The sequence below is a fragment of the Balaenoptera musculus genome, chromosome 20, assembly GCF_009873245.2.
Source record: "Balaenoptera musculus isolate JJ_BM4_2016_0621 chromosome 20, mBalMus1.pri.v3, whole genome shotgun sequence".
Lineage (NCBI taxonomy): Eukaryota > Metazoa > Chordata > Mammalia > Artiodactyla > Balaenopteridae > Balaenoptera > Balaenoptera musculus.
The window spans coordinates 7722389-7742642 of NC_045804.1; the positions used below are offsets into that span (position 1 = coordinate 7722389).

Below are 20254 nucleotides of genomic sequence, written 5' to 3' on the forward strand. Positions count from 1 at the left end.
GATATTCCAAAGGCATAACCCAAAGAACATAGTTTCTGTAAAGAGACTGATATTGTTATTACTAACAGTGGGGAAATTAGGATACCCAAGGAGCAAGTCTCATGGGAAGTCCAACAGGTAAGAGAATCCCTCCTGGAAAAAGAAGACAGGAGACTCTCGGAGAGACAGAGCAGTGAGATACAGGGAGAGAAAGATTAGTGACTTACAAAATCGAGTTTACTATTTATTTTTCAAGTTTCAAAGGAAGAGTATTTTCACATTTCAGTATTAGTGATGGGAGTCTGCGAAGAATCTGCACCATCTTCAAGGATGATAAGTATGTACTACATAAGCTCTATTTTCCTTAATAATTAAAATAACAATAATAGAAAAGGCAAGAAGAATTCCTATTAAGTGGCCAGAACGTGAAATGATCAAATACTTGTGAAGACCAAACACACTACCTGCTTTGTGACCCAGAGAAACGTAGTCAGGATAATACCCCTGGACCATGTCCCAGACTGTCCTTTTAACACCAGAACCCCAGGAAGAGGGTGCCCTCCTTGGCCCAGGCCTCTGCCTTTGATTAAGGCTCGCACACCCACAGACCAAATGTGTGTTGCGGCTTGTGTGCCTATACAGACAGGTGTGTATTTAGAGGAGGGAAGACACAATTCTAGAGGGAAGAGAGAAAACTGGTGACCTAGACTTTCTGCAAGTGGTTGAATTTTAAGATTCTTGAGGATTCTGGAATATGCCTGAGAAATTTTGAGTCTCTTCACTTCTCAGCGGCTACCTAGAGGTGAAAGAGTCCCAAACTCGAAGTTACAGCCAATTCTGTGAGAACACTTAGATAATCACTGTTGACCAATGTTCCAAAGTCTCAGAATTTAAATGGTCAAATCTTCCCCCTGTACAAGTTGCTCTATTTCCAATCCCGTTGATGTTGAAGCACTTTTTATATATTCTACATAAGACTGTACTGTCACAGTATGCAAATTAGCCAACAAACTGACTGGTTTCTCTGGAAAAGAACAGCAGTCAGCGAAGCACAACTAATACGAACTGACAAAGTTCCAGCAAGAAACAAGACCTAATCTTAAAACTCTGTTCTCTAAATAAACCATAGAGATTGAGACAAAGTTGGTTCGAATACAAGAAAGCATTCGAAAACTAGAAGGAATAAGGGAAAGAAAACTCTAACAAATACAAACTCGCCCGGAGCAACACAGGACCTCAGTCCAACATTCCGGGCTCCTCAAACCAGTGAAGTTCAAGTCATCATTTCCTCCTCTCTTCCTTCAAATATACATTTGAAATGTACCTTATAAATAGAGGCAGAAGGATTAGACCAACAAGATATACACAGATCAGACTCACTTAGCCTCACAATAGTTTACATCTTATGCCCCCTATTTCAAAGCTATCTCAAGATTACAAAACATCCGCGCACACTCCAAGAGAGGAACATTGTAGGAACGTGATATTCCTTCCGTTAGGACACCTTCCTTCAGGTCTGTCATCTCAGTGTTGACCATCCTGAAGATGGCCACGGGTGTTTGGCAGGGTGTTCATAAAACTGTACCATGACCAGAATCTGCACTTCCCACAGGCATTATGGGAAAGAACATTTCCTTAAACCTATTTGCAAACCAAAAAGCACCAAATCAAACACAAAAATGAAGCCTTCCTGATATCTGCATCCTTTTCTCATTCTTTTTCTTTACTTTCCTTTATTTACATAAGGGAAGCATTATGAACCGGGCAGCTCAAATTCCAAGACACTCAAACCTGTCAGTGGCCTCATCTATGAAAACAAACCTGTTTCACAAGACTGAACACAAAACTTTTTGAAAGTAGCCAGGTTTTTAGGAACAATTTAACCAAGAATTACTGGTAATATAAAGTCCACGGACATGAATAGAAAAATGAATAAAAAGAAATGAAGAGCATCGTGGACTTTTTCCCAAACCATCTCACAACCTTCGCCACTCTAACCCTCTGCCCCATTAAAATCCACATCTTTAACTTCATTAAAGCAGAGCATCTTCCAGATGTTGCTGAGGCATGAACCCTCTTAAGAATTTTCAACTAAGTCTTTAATCAGACACCAATACAATGGGGCGCTTTGCCATATTTTCAACCCCATCTTTCCAAACTGCTCAACACCCATTTTAATGGGTGTATGCAGCAATGGTAACGAGCTTTAAAAAATAACAATGACAGATGCTTCAGGCCAGAGTCTTGGACCAGTTTAAGGGGAAAGAAACTATCAGAAAATAAGAGGCTGAATTTTATTTAAGATTTAACCATTTAAAAATAAAATCCCAAATGTGTAGCAGCAGAAAAAAGTCAAATGCCAGGAGTCATTTTTGTTTGTTTGTTTGTTTTGCCAGGAGTCATTTGTTAACTGAAGTCCTGAGGTGGGTTACCCGCTGAGCCTCAAACGTGGACTAACCGTGGCCCATTTCCGTCTGGGCGTAGGTGCCAATTATCTCGAGTCCTTTGGATGAAAGCAGCCATTTCTCTTGCTGAGCAGTGGTGCCCTGATTCAGCAAGGTAGGAATAAACATGGAGTAATTGAGGCCCACAGGTTCCACAAAATTGACCAAATGTAGTCTACGGGAGAGAAAAGAAAAGGATCTCAGCCTTACTCTGGAAACTGCATTCTACTACCAATCCTGCCAGATAGCTGGGGCCCTGAGGATGAAGGTTAGAAAAATTTAAACCCCTTTCTTATGAAATTAAGACTAATATTTATCATTTACTACCTAAAAAGCCAACAGCAGAATCTAGTGGAATCTCTTCTCCCCCTAGTCATTTCAGGGCCAGAATTCTGAATTTCATACTTAATCCAGGAAGCAAATTCTACCATGTTTTAGCCTCAACCCCCTTTTGTTTATTATTTTGTTGGTGTTATTTTTTGGTTTCAGTTTTTGGAGGGTCTGCCTGTTTGTTTTTGCTTTATTTTCAGGTTTTACTTGTTTTGAAAATCAAAAGACATTCCACAGAACACTTATTTGTTGAGCTGTTAACAAAATGTCCCAAAGAAGAAGAATTTAAACTGCCTTTCCCTAGTAACCGAAGCAAAGGTCCAGGATAGTACATATACATTCTGGGGCCAAAGCACAAATCTCTAAAGGTCTTCAGAGCTTAGAGACAGCTAAGTAGGTAATGTGAGAGCATTAAAAATTTATCACAAACGGTCTTTGAAAATTATTCCAGATTAAGGGAACTCTAATCATAATGAAATTCAGTCTTCAACGATTTTCTCACAAAAGAGAATCTGTGAGATAGTCAAAATACGAGTTACGTACACTAGTCAGCCTCGGCTACATTGTGCTGTAGATTTTTTAGGGGTCTATTCTGTCAGATCTATCTATATAGAGAGCTTCAGGGGCTTCCCGGGTGGCACAGTGGTTAAGAATCCGCCTGCCAATGCAGGGTACACGGGTTTAAGCCCTGGTCCGGGACGATCCCACATGCAGCGGAGCCACTAAGCCCGTATGCCACAACTACTATGCCCGCGAGCCACAACAGCCCGTATGCCACAACTACTAAGCCTGCGCTCTAGAGCCCACGAGCCACAACTACTGAGCCCGCGAGCCACAACTACTGAAGCCCACGCGCCTAGAGCCCGTGCTCCGCAACAAGAGGAGCCACCGCAATGAGAAGCCCGTGCACCGCAATGAAGAGTAGCCCCCACTCGCCGCAACAGAAAGCCCGCACGCAGCAACGAAGACCCAACACGGCCAAAGATAAAAATAAATAAAATAAATAAATTTATAAAAAAAAAGAGCTTAGGGTACAAAGTACGTACCACCTAACTGACCCTCATGACTTTTCAAGGGATGGACTGGAAGCAGTGTCACCGCCAGCCTATCCTGGCTTGTACAACAAGCAGAGCATGAATCAAGGGAAAGGGGGGGGGTAGGCTGCCAATTCACATCTGGGGAGGCCCTGAAACCATCCCACCACCTTTCAGGGGTGCTGGGGACAGATTCAAACATCCAAGGAATGCCTGGACTAGCCAACATCAGAAACGCTTTTTAACCCTGAGGTTCTATGATTTTCACACAAATATCAAATGTTAATTTAAACTGAGGGCTTCCCTGGTGGCACAGTGGTTAAGAATCCGCCTCCCAATGCAGGGGACACGGGTTCGAGCCCTGGTCCGGGAAGATCCCACATGCCGCGGAGCAACTAAGCCTGTGCGCCACAACTACTGAGCCTGTGCTCTAGAGCCCGCGAGCCACAACTACTGAAGCCCGCGCGCCCTAGAGCCCGTGCTCTGCAACAAGAGAAGCCACCGCAGTGAGAAGCCCGCGCACCGCAACAAAGAGTAGCCCCCGCTCGCCGCAACTAGAGAAAGCCTACGCACAGCAACAAAGACCCAACGCAGCCAAAAATAAATAAATTAAATAAATTAAAAAAAATATATCTTAAAAAAAAACAAACTTAAACTGAAAGGAGAGAAAGAGGGGAAAGGAGGTGTAGGAACAGCAGAGGTGAGTTCCAAGTAACACCAATAAGCAGCAACTTCCTGCTGCTGTACTACAAAGAGAAGTAAGGCACTTTGCAAAACTTACCCATCACTAAAGTGCAGATAAGTAACGAGGAGATAAATGTAGAAACTGGCCTCTCAACGGCAAGGGCACCACAGCACTCTCTCACAACCATGCTTTACTAAAGGAGGAAATGAACCTGCGAGAATTTCTGAGAAATAAAACCAGTAATTTAGGTGCTAAAAATGGTGGCAATATAAGACACTCCCAATCCCTTGAGGGAACTGAGGAGGCTCTGGGTTGGTAAAGTGATGACACTGACACGAAATAATTAACTCTAGGAAACTGAGAGGGAAAAACATGTGACACAAAATAAAGACTGTCAAATACTGATGTTTTCATAAACATACTGAGATTTTTTTTTTTGAGGCCACTTGAAAGTTAACTCAAGAACAAAATCTGAGTGCTTGTTTTTAAGTTATGTTTAATCCCTCCTGAAGATGCTTTTCAAGCAACTAGCTTTAAAAACCTAATAAGGATAACAAAAACCATGAATGATTCTCATCAGAATTTGAAATTACTTTTAAGAATATTTTACAGTTTTTGCATAGCAAACAGTACAGTTAAAAGACAAAATTACAGGAAAGGAGATTAGGAAAGTAACTCCTATTCCCCTAACAGCAAAGTCTTATTTTCTCAAGGAATGGAGAGATGAATTCTTTCACTGCTCAAGTTGAGAAATCTCAAAGTACTTTACTAATACTTTAGTCAATTTCAACATATTCTCATGAGTTTTATTTTGTGATAGAGAAATTGGATGTAAAAGAGACCAGTAAATGCCTAAAATCCCCAGAAAGAGAAATATTACTCTATTTCATTAATTATAGCATCCCTCTCCTCACAGCCAATTTTAGCATTTAAGAAATGTGATGCATCTCACAATTAATGGTACATCATAGTTAACTTTGTTAGTGATACATAAGACATGGGTGTGAGTGACAATCGATGGCGTTCAGTAATTGCCAAGACTGATTTTCAATCCCCTTCTCTAACATACATTGATCTCCCTGTCACATCCCAGAAATACTGGAAAGATGTCAAAGGGTATGCCACAGTTTGTACTTTGTATTTCCCAAATAGTGAGGTCTGTGTCATAAAAAATGATACGCAAAACAGTTGGCTGGTGTCCACTGATCTTTAACTCACATAAAGGACTTTATTTCATTGTGACTTCACTGGAGTCTGGTTACACGTTATGCACCACCACAGATCATGAAATCTTGTAACCAACTCTGAAACACACAGCATCAGCCATTTTAAAGTAAAACAAAACAAACCTCCTCTTTTGTGTTGTTTTAAGGAAGAATAAAATCTTACTAATTTTTTAAAGTTCATAGACCAAACTCAGGAAAATTAGAAACATAATCTTCTAGGAGTTACTCCACCTCAATACCTTCACAGCCAAGAGTTACAAACTTTAAAAATAAAAAAAAAAAGCATTTGGAAGTTAGTAAGTACTCTGATTGGACTACCAAATTAACTGTATTTTTGTAACTAAAATGGAAAGGAGTTCTGAGTGTGGTCCTGAGGGCTGGAATAAATCATTTCCTCTTGACAATAATAACCAGGTCAAATTGAAAATAATTATATACCAAATGTATTTGCAGCAGTAGTATAAGGGAGGAATGCCTATTGCTACATAAAGGCAGAACTTGTAACATGTTTCATTTTTCTTGGCTCTTAAATATGTACCATTCACACCATTTATTCTTTATTGATGAAAATACTGGAGTTCTTCTAAAATGTAGAGGCCTAAAACAGGAAATGCCCAGGAATAAGCAAGAAGTGTAAGAGGTGCTGAAACTCAAAGAAATCTTGTACTAAGATTATATAATTATAGTGTTTATTTACATAAAGACCAAAAAAATGTGTGTTTTATTTCTAATCTAAAAATACTACAAAAAGCAGATGGTCTGAAAAAAGGACATACTCTTTTCAGCAGTAGGACCAAGGCATGTTTTTATGAGGTCTTGTATGCACAGGGGAGCCATTTAAATACCATCACCAGATTCAACAATGCTGGGTTCTTAGAATACTTTATACTCATTCTGAGGTTTGACTAAGGTTCTTCTTCATCCACCCATATTTTCCATTATTTTAAACTCAAGATCTACACGCATATGAAAATACAAACTGTTACTGCCCCAAAATATTTAATGTTTGGTCCTTGCAACTGAAAGCATCCTTCCAAATGCAGCTTCTAAATTTAGCAGGCCTCCTTCTTACAAAAAGCAAAGTCATTCTGTATTTAAATCACTCAAAATTGAGACATCTGGACCGAATTTGTATGACTCTTCAGATAGAAAATTATAGCATTTCCATGATCAACTTTTTACAAATGCCATCCCTTTAAAAGGCTTAAATACAAAAGTAAACATTATTTTCGACACAAATAACTTTAAAATGGCGTGAAAATATGCCAATTCGAGTCTTCAAACGTCAAGCACGATGAAAAAGGACACCGCAGATTGCGGATTTGGCTTAGGCACTTGATCTAAGCTAAGGCATACCTACTTTTTAAACCACATGATTTCAGCAGGGTCTGCGATGTTAAACTTCCTCATCTTCTCCACCATGGTAGCACTCTTCCTAACAGCCACCTCGTAACGCTGGCTACGACTGAGGAAATTCAAGTCCTCATGCTGGAAGTCTGGGTCTTTCAGAATCAGGTTCTCTGGTAGGGAGTTAAAGGGTATCAAGAGGAAGACAGAAATTCAGGGCTCCGTTAAAGCTCCCTGGGTCACAGCAGGTTTCAGACTCACGGGCACAGGTCCCCTCTCGTTATAGGCGATTCCCCCCGCCAGAGCCGCCCCTGGAAATGGGGGTCCCGGCTCCCCTAAAGCTGGGCCAGAGGCTGCGGCCTACGCCCTACAGCGTCCCCCGACTCCTCCCGGAGGGAGTCTCAAGCTTTGCTCGGGGAAGGAAGGAGGCCTGGCCCGCCGCCCTCACCGATCTCTCGACGGCGCCGGGTGTTCTCGGGGCTGCCGTCCAGGACGTGCGTGAGAAGCTCCGGGTTGAAGCTGGCGGCGGCCCGCTCCTTCTGCAGGTCCTGGTTCATGGTGACGGCCAGCAGAGGCAGCGGAGACCAAGGCGGCGAGCAGCAGCAACAGCCAGTGTCCGCACCTCCAGCGCGGGCCCAGCCCTAAGAGCCTCCCCAGGACACCGCGAGTCCCCGCCCCCGTTCGCCTCGTCCCGCCCCGGCCCGCCCTTTCTCCTTCACCGCGACCCCTCCGCGCGTGACCGACCGCGGCCGAGGCGGAGACAGCGCCGGGGCGGGCGGGTCCCCTGCTCTCGGCCAGGGGAGCCTCTAAGCGGCCCCAGGCAAGGAGACCCCGGAAGAAGGTCAAGAAATTGCCCTGGGGGGAAAGCGAAGCGCTATCCGCAACCCACCCCTCCCTCGTCACGTGGTCACGCTGGGCGGAAAGAGGGAACCCAAAGCCAGGAAGCCCAGAAAGGTTCGCGAGTGGTTGGGAAGGGGCGGGACAACGAGGCTGAGGACGACTGCGCCTGCGCCTCGGGACGCGGGGGGGGGGGGCCGGGGGGGGCCCGCCGCCGCTTCCGGGTCCGCCCCCCCCCGCCGCTTCCGGGTCCGCGCACTAAGGCATCCCCGGTAATGACCCAAAACCTTCCAAGATTGGAGAAAAGGACGGGAACAAGGGTCGCACCGGAGAGAGGCTCCAACTATCGTTTGTTAAGATAACGGCATCTTTGCTGTCAGAGGCGTGGGCCGCGGGGAGCTGAGTGTGGAATTGGGGGCGCTCCCCCCTGTTTATGGGGTGAGTTTGGACTTAGAGACGGAACTGGCAGTGTGCTTAGAGGTTTTGGAAAGGAGACATTTTGTTTTCACAATTATCGTCATCAAAGTAGTAAAAGCACACGTTGAAAAAAGCTAGTATAAGAGGATTTGTAATGAAAAGCAGAAGTTCCCCATCCTCAGAGGCAGCCACTTTAACCATAATAAATTGTGTTTCTAGTTTTGTTTCCTAAAGAACATCGAAGTAAAATACTTCCAAGCTATTTCTTGATTTGCTCATTTTAGTTACCTTTTGACCTTATGCCATGGTAACGAAGGTGTGGCATGCTACCCATCTCCTTTATCTCTCATTTACCTTTGTAACTTTAAACAACATACTAATCCCGTTTTTTAAAACTATACACTTTTAATAGTGTTAATAGTTTAAAAACCTTGTTTGTAAAACTGACGCATCAATTTTTAATAACACTCCTGAGAATAGGGTAAGGTGAGTGAGGCATTCCCCTCAGACACAGTAAAGGGAGCACCAAGAAACTAATCAAGATTAGTAGGTTTTTTAAAAAAAATTTATTCATTTATTTATTTATTTATGGCTGCGTTGGGTCTTCGTTGCTGCACGCAGGCTTTCTCTAGTTGCAGCGAGCGGGGGCTACTCTTCATTGTGGTGCGTGGGCTTCTCATTGCGGTGGGTTCTCTTGTTGTGGAGCATGGACTCCAGGCGCGCGGGCTTCAGTAGTTGTGGCATGTGGGCTCAGTAGTTATGGCTCACGGGCTCTAGAGCGCAGGCTCAGTAGTTGTGGCGCACGGGCTTGGTCGCTCGGCTTCATGTGGGATCTTCCCCAACCAGGGATCGAACCCGTGTCCCCTGCATTGGCAGGCGGATTCTTAACCACTGCGCCACCAGGGAAGTTCATAGTATTTTTTATTTTAATATTTATTTATTTATTTGGCTCTGCCGGGTGTTAGTTTCTGCCTGTGTGATCTTTACTTGCGGTATGCGAACTCTTAGTTGCGGTATGTGGGATCTAGTTCCTTGATCAGGGATTGAACCCGGGCGCCCTGCATTGGGAGTGCGGAGTCTTAGCCACTGGACTAAGGGAAGGCCCAAGATTAGTAGTGTTTTAATAAGACATTTAAAAAAAATCAAAATGTAGGAAAATCCACAATGAATAAAATATGAAAATCTTAAATAGAGACAAATCATTATTACTGATTGTTCCTTTTGTCTCAGGCTCCAATGTATCTGGGCAAGTCACAGATAACTGATGCTGTTTTTAATGCCCCCCGGGGCATCAGACTATTTAGTTTGGCTACTGTGTATTCCTCTTGTTTAAAAGCTGCCTCTCCAAATATCACCAACACAACCTGTTGATGAGACAAATTTGAGTTGATTGCTTACTCGAGTAAGGGTGCCCACTACTTGGCAAAGCTTCAGCAGTGCCTCAGAGAGAGGGTAAGGCCAGAATTTACTGAGAATTGGAAGTTTGGTGTAAGACGAGTCTTTCAGTTCAGGGTCTTGATGGGGACTGGGTACACAGCGCTGCACAACAGTCAAAATTGGTGGAAAGAGCAAGGCGAGGGAATTCAAAAAATCTCAGTGGGCAAACTGGCTGTTGATATTCAAACCATTTGTCTGGACTGGACAGCCAGGAAGAGTAAAAGATGCTAACGAAGACACAGGAGCACAACGTCAAGTTAATGTGGACAGTACGATGTGGTTTGGGTTCTCTGTGAACAGGCTGAGTGTGGAGGGTAGATGGTTTTGGTTTTCACTCTCTTCTTCCTGAGTGTATTCATCCGTTCAATGAATATTTTAAAATGTTCCAGACACTGTCAGGCACAGGGAATACGCTGAGGAACTATGCAGAATCCTGGCCCTCATGGAGCTGATAAGCTAGTGGGAGACATAGACATTAACCAAGTAAACAAATCTCGCTATTTGAAATTCTGTTATTTAGTAAACTGCAGTGAGGATGGAGTGACTGGGGGTGGTTAGATGGGGTGAACAGGGAAGGCCTTGGTGAGGAGGTGGATGGCCTGAGAGCTAAAGAGGGGAGAGAACCAGCCATGTGAAAGTCTGGGGAAGACTGTTCCAGTCTGAGGCAAAGCACATGTGCAGTTCTGAGGAGAAGGAGAGCTAGAGGAAAGGTGATGGCAAACAAGGGCAGAAAGGTAGGCCAGGCGCCAACCCCACGTGGCATTATGGGCCAATGTAGACTTGGAATTTTACCAGTTATAGTAAGAAGCATTTAATAGATTTTCAATGGAGTTATGTGATCTGATTTACATTTTTAAACCTTTTATTATGGAAATTTTCAAACACGCAAAGGTAGGAGGAATAATACAAAGAACCCCATATAGTCTTCACCCAGGTTCAACAGTTACCCACTGTGCCACCACCCACTCCCCCACCACATTAATTTTAAGCAAATCCCATATCATATCATCCATAAAAGCTTTCAGTATGTATCTTAAACTATCTTTGACACAGTCACAATACAATCACAATCCCAATTCCATTGTCACTCTTAGAAATAGTAATAAAAATTCCTTATTGTCATCCCAGTGATCTCGCAGAGATAGCAGCGAGTGGTCCTGAAGAGAGATCTTAGTTCCCTGCCTAGGAATTGAACCTGGGTAACCGGGATGAAAACCAGGAATCCCAGCTGCCAGACCGCCAGTGGCCCTGGTCTACCCCCACCCCTCCCCGTTTGAAAGCAAGAACGTTTCAAGGAGGCAAAAACTGTAAAAACAGGTACAAAGTTTATTATCAGAGACACAGCACAATGTATGGGAGAGCACACAGAGAAGCAGTTTATTGAAGTCAGAAGCAGGGCAGAAATACACACTCAGAGAGAAAGGGTGTGGGCGTCCTCCCTAATGAGGAAGAGCGCAATAAAGAAGTAATTTAGGAAATTCCTCGGCAGTCCAGTGGTTAGGATTGAGTGCTTCCACTGCAGGGGGCCTGGGTTCGATCCCTGCTCCGATCCCTGCTCGCTTGGGGAACTAAAATCCCACAAGCTGCGAGGCGTGGCTGGGGCGGGAGGGGGGGGGGGGAGTAATTTAAATTGCTTATATAGGACAGTTCTTCCCGGTCTTTGTTTACCTTTGGCCAATTATCTCATTTCTTTGTTCACACCTGACCAGTCCACCCTCCCCGACATGCGTGCGCATATTTTTGCTAAGGTGGATCCCACTGCAGAAGCCTGTGGGAGTATGTCCACACTTATTATGGGGTGGCACCCCCTCCCTTTTTGAATCCCAAGGAGTCTTCCTGCGCATGTGCAGACAGGGAAGTTTTCCTTGACCTCAGGAGTGGTCATCTTATCTCTTTACTTCAGCAGAGCTCAGCTTCTGCCACTAGCTTTGTCCTTGGAGTGTCTGGGTGAGAACAAAGCTTCAGTTTTACTCCACTTGACAAACCCCAGCCGTCTGGCCCAGGGGCCCATCTATCTCCTACCTCAACAGATCCAATCAGTATTAAGATTGCTCTGATTGCTTTGTAAAAAATAGTCTGCAGTTGGTTCGTTCAAATCAGGGTCCAAACAAGGTCTACACATTGCAGTTGGTTGATAAGAATCTTAAGCTTCTTTTAATGTATAGGTTTCCACTAGACATTGATTTTTTTCTTCGATTTATTTATTGAAAAAGCTAGGTTGTTTTTCGTGTGACTTGCCCACAATTTCCCTCTCTGTGATATCTTTAACATGTTCCTCTATTTCTGTATTTTCTATAAGCTGTTGCTTAGATCTAGAGGCTTTATGAGATTCAGGCTTGAGGGTTTAGCAAAAAATACTCCTGTGGCATGTTTTCTATTTTAAAATATCACTCTGGGGACTTCCCTGGTGGCACAGTGGTTAAGAATCCACCTGCCAATGCAGGGGACACAGGTTTGATCCCTGGTCCAGGAAGATCCCACATGCTTCGGAGCAACAAAGCCCGTTGCGCCACAACTACTGAGCCTGCGCTCTAGAGCCTGTGAGCCACAACTACTGAGCCCGAGCGCCTAGAGCCCGTGCTCCACAACAAGAGAAGCCACCGTAATGAGAAGCCCACACACCGCAACAAAGAGTAGCCCCCGCTCGCCACAACTAGAGAAAACCTGCGTGCAGCAACAAAGACCCAACGCAGCCAAAACTAAATAACTAAATAAATAATAAATTTATTTTAAAAATACAATAAAATATCACCCTGGTTGTTATGAAGAGAATGGACTGTAGAAGGAAAAGAGTGGAAACAAAGAGACCAGTTATAAAGGTGGTGAAGGCCTGGATGGGGTGGTGACCATGGAGATGGAGGGAAGTGGATAGATTCAATATTTTGAGGTAGAACTGACAGAAATTTGTGATGGATTGGATGCAACCATGAGAGAAAGGGACACATCAAGAATGACTCCTGGGGAAAAAAAAAAAAAAAAAGACTCCTGGGCTTGAGCAGATCAGGGATGGAGAAGGGTGGCCTGGAGGTGGTATTAAAGCCATGGGACTTGGTTCTGGTTAAAATATCGTCCTCCTGTGCCTATTTCCTCTCCCTCCTAAGGACCCACCTAAATGGACAAAGAGAACAGGAGAACAGCAGTTATCAAATTAAGGAAACTTAACATTGATACAATACTATTACCTAAACCTACAGACCCTTCTGTGGATTTACAATTGTCCAATAAAGTCCTTTATCACAATTTTTTCTCCCAGCCAAGGTCCAATCCAGGATCATGAATTATATTTAGTTGTATTAGTTTGCTGGAACTACCATAACAAAGTACCACAGACCAGGTGGCTTAAACAACAGAAGTTTGTTGTCTCACAGTTCTGGAGGCCAGAAGTCCACGATCCAGGCATCAGCAGAGTTGGTTCCTTCTGAGGCTATGAGTGAGAATCTGCTCTATGCCTCTGCCTTAGCTTCTGATAGTTTGCTGGCAATCTTTGGCTTTCCTTGGCTTGTATACATATCACCCCAATCTCTGCCTTCATTTTCACCTGGCCTCCTCCCTTTGTGCATGTCTGTTTCTGTCCAAACTTTCCCCTTTTTATAATAAGGGCACTAGTCATATTGGATTAGGCCCTCCGTAATGACCTCATTTTAACTTGGTTACCTCTGTAAGACCCTCTTTCTTTCTTTTTTTTTTTTTTTTTTAATTAATTAATTAATTAACTTATTTTTGGCTGTGTTGGGTCTTCGTTTCTGTGCGAGGGCTTTCTCTAGTTTTGGCAAGCGGGGGCCACTCTTCATCGCGGTGCGCGGGCCTCTCACTCTCGCGGCCTCTCTTGTTGCGGAGCACAGGCTCCAGACGCACAGGCTCAGTGGTTGTGGCTCACGGGCCCAGTTGCTCCGCGGCATGTGGGATCTTCCCAGACCAGGGCTCGAACCCGTGCCCTCTGCATTGGCAGGCAGATTCTCAACCGCTGCGCCACCAGGGAAGCCCGACCCTCTTTCTAAATAAGGTCACATTCTGAGGTCCTTGGGGGTTAGGACTTCAACATCTCTTTTTGCGGGGACACAATTCCACCCATAGCAGTTGTCCTATCGCTTTAGCCTCCTTTAACTGGAGCAATTTCTTTATCTTCTGTGATTTTGACACTTTTGGAGCATATAAACCAGTTGCTGTGTAGAATGTCTCTCAATTCAGATTTGTGTGATATTTCTTGGTGATTATACACTTTTTTTTTTTACAGGAATATCACAGAAACAATGTGTCCTTCTTAGTGCATCACATCCAGAAGGCACATGAAGGTTGTATTTGCTAATTTTCTTCACTGTGAAGTGGACCATTTTTCCCTTTGTAATTCATAAGTAATCTGTGGGGGAGATACTGTTGAGACCATGTAAATATGCCGGTTCTTCATCAAACTTTTACCCAGTACTTTTTACATCCAGTGGTGATTCTTCCTTGAATTCATTTTTACTCTGGTGATTGCAAAACTTTTAAAGGCATAGTAAAATAATCATTTTATTTGGTTACTGTAAAATTCATTTAGTTGAGATTACACTTAAAATTGGAAATAATCCCCAGGTGATAGAATCTTTTGAGGCCATAGGTCAAATCATGTGGCGTAACTCGAGTTTTAATGTTGGAGATTCATTGTGTAATATAGACTAACAAAGACTTGTAACTTTAAACACATTGATGAATGGCTTCTGGGTTGGTGAACACAGGGAGGGGCTGGGAAAGTGGCAAAGCTCAGAGAGGGCATGGAAGCTCCACACCCCTCCCCACCTACCGTGTTCTATGCACCTCTTCTCTCTGGCTGTTCCTGAATTATATCCTTTTATGACAAACCAGTAACCTATTCTAATTGTAGGGTGGTAGACATATACAATCAAGTTTCTTGTCCCCAAGAAACAAACCCAAAGCCGATAAAAGCTATGATGAACCTAGTTATAAGTGTTACTTCTCTGACCTTCAATCCCACTACAGAAATCTTGACAGTTGCTTCAGAAAAGATGAAAGAAGCAGTCAGATTGGTTCACCATCCTTCCTGTACAGTATTTTCAAACTTCCCAGTTGTTAAAAAGAAGCATATTTCTCTTCTTCATACCGTGGATTTTTTTCTCCTAGAAGTGGATATTTTGCCTTGGGGAATGAAAAGGGCAAGGCTCGAAGTACAGGTTGTACCATTACTCAGACTTCTAGAGAGAGTATTTGAAATCCAGTTGACCCACAAGAGAAGCCTGTCCTGATATGTCTTCTCAGAAACTTTCTTGAATGTGTGATAATGTATGGATAATGATTTATGGAGCCAGCTGTGCTTATTTAACAGGAGTGTCTTAACAAACACATAGCAGCTTTTGTTTGAAGAAGAAATTGAGGTTAAAATTTACAAAAGAGTTATCTCCCCCAACCCTAACCCCACAAAGAGTCAATGCTACTGCATGGTAATTTTAAAAATAAAAATAAATTTAATGATATAGTTACTTATAGCTTAGCTTATACGTGGTGAGAGTAGAAAAATTACTTTAAAAAAGATTCTAGGACTTCCCTGGTGGCGCAGTGGTTAAGAATCTGCCTGCCAATGCAGGGGACATGGGTTCGAGCCCTGGTCCAGGAAGATCCCACATGCCGCAGAGCAACTAAGCCCGTGGGCCACAACTACTGAGCCTGCGCTCTAGAGCCCGAGAGCCACAACTACTGAGCCCACGTGCCGCAAATACTGAAGCCTGTGCACCTAGAGCCCATGCTCCGCAACAAGAGGAGCCACCGCAATGAGAAGCCCGCGCACTGCAACGAAGAGTAGCCCCTGCTCGCCGCAACTAGAGAAAGACTGCGTGCAGCAACGAAGACCCAACGCAACCAAAAATAAGATAAACAAATAAAATTTATTTAAAAAAAAGAAAATGTAATGTGGGATTCTGGAGGGGACTCTGGAACAGGAAAGGGACATTAGGGAAAAACCAATGAAATCCAAATAAAGTACGGAGTTGAGTTAATAGTACCATATTGATACGGGCTGATTGTGACAAATGTGTCATACTAACGTAAGATGTTAATTATAGGGAAAACTGGGTGTGATGTTTATAGGAATTCTCTGTACCATCTTTACAGGTTTCTTTAAAAAATAAATGAAAACCATTCTAAAATAAAAAGTTATTTAAAAAATGTGAAGACTCCCTTTATATACAACTATGAAAGTGTCAAAATATATTAAGTGAAAAAAGAAATCAAGAACAGTATGTAATGAGAGGCCCTGCGCACCGCGATGAAGAGGGGCCCCCTCTTGCTGCAACTAGAGAAGCCCTCCCACAGAAACGAAGACCCAACACAGCCATAAATAAATAAATAAATAAAAATTAAAAAAAAAAAGAACAGTATGTATACTATAGTATAGAAGGGAAATAAATATATACTCATATTTGTCCTTATTTGCATAATGAAAAGATAAATAAAAATTTATGGAAATGGTCCCCTCAGGGCAGGGGTTGGCAAACATCAGCATAGGCCAAGACAACTCATGACATGTTTTTGTAAATAAAGTTTGAAGGAAATAAGGTACACTCATTCGTGATTTATTGTCTTTGAGAGTTTTCATACTGTAATGGCAGAGTTTGGTAGTTGTGACAGAGGTCATATATTACTATCTGCCTTTTTACCGATCCCAGGTTTAGGGGCTTGGGGAGGGAATGGGCTGCACGGGAATTAGAGTGGGAATAATACAGTTTCCACATAGATCTTTTGTATATTGTTGTTTTTTTTTTTTTAAATATGTGAATGCATAAACCTATCAAAAAATCTTTTTAAATTTTAAAACACCACCCCCTGGAACTACCTTTTCAGTTGTTGCTGGTCTCGTGTCTGTTAATATTCATCTTGTGGTTGGCTTGGTTTGTCAGGAATCTTCAAAAATCCATCTCAACTATTTGGTTACAGGAGCAAAGATGCTGCCCGAGCCTGGGATCTATTACTTCCCCTGGGAGGTCAGTGCCGGCCAAGTTCCTGACGGGGACACGCTGAGGACGTTCGGCAGGTGAGAATGCTTTTTTCACATGGTGGGGGGATGTTTAAAAAAAATTAAAATAGTCTTTTTTAAAAATTATAATATTTTAAAAATTATTTTAAAAGTATATATATATTTTTTATAAATTTATTTTATTTATTTATTTATTTATTTTTGGCCGCGTTGGGTCCTCGCCGCTGTACGCGGGCTCCCCCCAGCCGCGTCGAGCCAGGGCCGCTCCTTGCTGCGGTGCGCTGGCCCCTCACTGCGGTGGCCTCTCCCGTTCGGAGCACGGGCTCCAGGCACGCGGGCCCCAGCAGTTGTGGCGCGCAGGCTCAGCAGCTGTGGCCCGCGGGCTCCCAGGATCAGCAACCGTGGCGCACGGGCCCAGCCACTCTGCAGCAGACTCCCAACCACTGCACCACCAGGGAAGTCCCCTAAAGTACATATTTTTAATTACTAAAAAATCACTTATCTTTACATTTTAAATTATTTATTATTATCTATTATATATTTTCAAAATTATTTTAAAAATTAAAATAGTCATAATTTTATCTAATTATTTTTATTTTTGTTTTTTAAAATATATTTATTTATTTTTATTTATTTATTGGGTCTTCGTTGCTGCGTGCGGGCTTTGTCTAGTTGCGGCGAGTGGGGGCTACTCTTCGTTGCGGTGCGTGGGCTTCTCATTGCAATGGCTTCTCTTGTTGCGGAGCACGGGCTCTAGGCACGCGGGCTTCAGTAGTTGTGGCTCGCCGGCTTCAGTAGTTGCGGCTCGCGGGCTCTAGAGTACAGGCTCAGTAGTTGTGGCGCAGGGGCTTAGTTGCTCCGCGGCATGTGGGATCTTCCCGACTGGGGATCAAGCCCGTGTTCCTTGCATTGGCAGGCGGATTCTTAACCATTGCACCATCAGGGAAGTCCCTAATAATTTTTAAATGCTAAAAAATTAATACATATTCATTGTAAAAAATGTAGACAATCCGTAAGGGTGTAAAGAAAGCAAGTAAAAATCACCTGTAATTCCACTGTCTGGACAACCACCCACCACTAACCTTTTGGTGATTACATGCTTTTTCATGTGTGTTTGTGTGTATATGTGGGTGGGTGTGTATATACACAATATGTGTATATACATATATACTGTGTTAGTCACATATTGCTGTGTAACAAATCACCCCAAAATTAAGTGGCTTAAAATAACAATAAATGCTTATTTTTTCATACTTAGTGTCAGGAATGTGGGAGTGGCTTAGCTGGGTGGTTCTGTCTCAGATTGACTTTGAAGATTGCAGTCGAGATGTTAGCCAGGGCTGCCAGCATCTGAAGGCTGGCGTGGACCTGGAGGATCTGATTCTATGATGACTCATTCACATGTTTGGCAATTTTGTGCTGCCTGTTGTCAAGAAGGCTCCCTTCCTCAATACGGATTTTTCTATACGGCTGCTTGAGAGTCTTGATAACATGGCAGCTGGCTTTCCCCAGAAGGAGTGACTCAACAGAGAGGGCAAAGAGAAAGCTACAATGTCAATGACATAACTTCAGAAATCACTCTAGGTCATCTCTGCAATGTTTTATTGGTTACACAGGTCAACGCTAGTCAGGGTGGTAGGGACTACACAGGGATGTGGATGCCAGGAGATAAGAATCATTGGGGACCATCTTGGAGACATATATATACATACATGTATAAATATTTTAAGCTAGATGAGATCCTATTATATTACTATATTGTACCGTACTTAACTGTGTATGGTAGACCTAGTTCCATGCCAAATATGTAAATCTATATCATCACTTTAAATAGATCCATTTTATTTCATTGCATAGACATACCATAATTTATTTAACCACATCTATTTATTTAACCAAAATCAATTGATTTTCAACAAAGACATCAATTTAATTGAGTGGGGAAAGTATAGTCATCTCAACAAATGGTGCTGGAACTACTGGATATTTTTATGGGGGTAAAAAAACACCTTGATCCCTACCCCACAGCATACCAAAAAAAAAAAAAATCATTCTGACTGGATCATAACTGAACAAGCTAAAACTATAAAATCTTTAGAAGAAAACAGGAGAAAACCTTCATATACACCTTGAGATAGGCAAAGATTTCTTAGACTCAGAAAACAAAAACCATAGGGACTTCCCTGGTGGTTCAGTGGGTAAGACTCCAAGCTCCCAATGCAGGGGGCCCAGGTTCGACCCCTGGTCAGGGAACTAGATCCTGCAGGCCGCAACTAAGACCCGGTGCAGCCAAATAAATAAATAAATAAATATTCAAAACAAAACAAAACAAAAACCATAAAAGAAAAATAATGAATAAATTGGACTTCAACAAAATTAAAAGCTTCTCATCAAAAGCTACCATTAAGAAGATTAAAAGGCAAGCCACGGGCTTCCCTGGTGGCGCAGTGGTTGAGAATCTGCCTGCCAATGCAGGGGATGCGGGTTCGAGCCCTGGTCTGGGAGGATCCCACATGCCTCGGAGCGACTAGGCCCGTGAGCCACAGCTACTGAGCCTGCGCGTCTGGAGCCTGTGCTCTGCAACAAGAGAGGCCGCGATGGTGAGAGGCCCGTGCACCGCGATGAAGAGTGGCCCCCACTTGCCGCAACTAGAGAAAGCCCTCGCACAGAAACGAAGACCCAACACAGCCATAAATAAATAAATAGACATTTAAAAAAAAAAAAAAAAAAAAAAAAAAGGCAAGCCACGAACTGGTAGAAAATAAGTGAACGTGTGTGTATATTATCTATATTCAACAAATGATTTGTACCTAGAATAAACAAAGAGCTCATATAACCCAATAAGAAGACAAAGAACTTAATTTTTAAACGGGTAAAAGATTTAAACAAGACACTGCCAAGGAAGATATACAGAGGGCAGATAAACACATGAAAATTTGTTCAACATCATGTGTCATTAGGGAAATGCAAATTAAAACCACAATGGTACGGTATTTCATGCCCACTAGAGTGGCTAAAATTAAAAAGACTGACCGTAGCCTGTGCTGACAAGGATTTGGAATGACTAGAACCCTCATATGTTGCTGGGGGGAAAGTAAAGTGGCACAACCACTTTGAAAAACAATTGGGCAGTTTCCTTTAAACAGACAGATTGACCATATGACCCAGAAATCCCACTTGGGTATTTCCCCATGAGAAATGAAAACATATGTCAGCACAAGTCTGTAAGCAAACCAAATCAGCTGGTGAGGATATAGTAATTTATTGATCCATTCAACTGAGTGCTACCAAGCAATAAAAAGGAACAAACTGCTGATTTACCCAACAGCATAAATGGGTCTCCAAACCATTATGCTGAGTGAAAGAGGCTAGACACAGAAGAATTCATGCTGTTAGGATTCCATTTACATGAGGTGCTTGAGTAGGAAAACTCACCTGTGGAGACCAAGAGCAGATCAGTGGTTGCCTGGGGTGGGAGGTGGGGAGACTGAGTTCAGAGGGGCACAAGGGGACTTTTGGGGGTGATGGAAATGTACCGAAGCTTGATTGGGGTG

General features: G+C 43.0%; 2 protein-coding genes across 8 annotated transcripts in view; one reads left to right on the top strand and one right to left on the bottom strand.

Moving 5' to 3' along the window:
• The window catches only part of ACOX1 (acyl-CoA oxidase 1), a 24930-nt gene extending 16981 nt beyond the window's left edge, over nt 1-7949 (bottom strand). The window contains exons 1-3 of one of the 3 annotated variants that reach the window (XM_036837382.1): nt 7494-7949; nt 7059-7218; nt 2438-2598 (exon numbers count right to left, since the gene is read on the bottom strand). In XM_036837382.1, coding sequence (XP_036693277.1) covers nt 2438-2598; nt 7059-7218; nt 7494-7602 — 430 coding nt within the window. In that variant the 5' untranslated portion in view covers nt 7603-7949. Of the gene's footprint in view, nt 1-2437; nt 2599-4568; nt 4696-7058; nt 7219-7493 lie in introns of those variants that run through there. The other 2 variants (XM_036837384.1, XM_036837383.1) reach the window with 2 other exon arrangements.
• Nucleotides 7798-20254, top strand: part of TEN1 (TEN1 subunit of CST complex) — a 19202-nt gene continuing 6745 nt past the window's right edge. The window contains exons 1-3 of one of the 5 annotated variants that reach the window (XM_036837389.1): nt 7886-7999; nt 13971-14028; nt 16661-16757. In XM_036837389.1, coding sequence (XP_036693284.1) covers nt 16669-16757 — 89 coding nt within the window. In that variant the 5' untranslated portion in view covers nt 7886-7999; nt 13971-14028; nt 16661-16668. Of the gene's footprint in view, nt 8000-8117; nt 8321-13970; nt 14029-16660; nt 16758-20254 lie in introns of those variants that run through there. The other 4 variants (XM_036837388.1, XM_036837392.1, XM_036837391.1 and 1 more) reach the window with 4 other exon arrangements.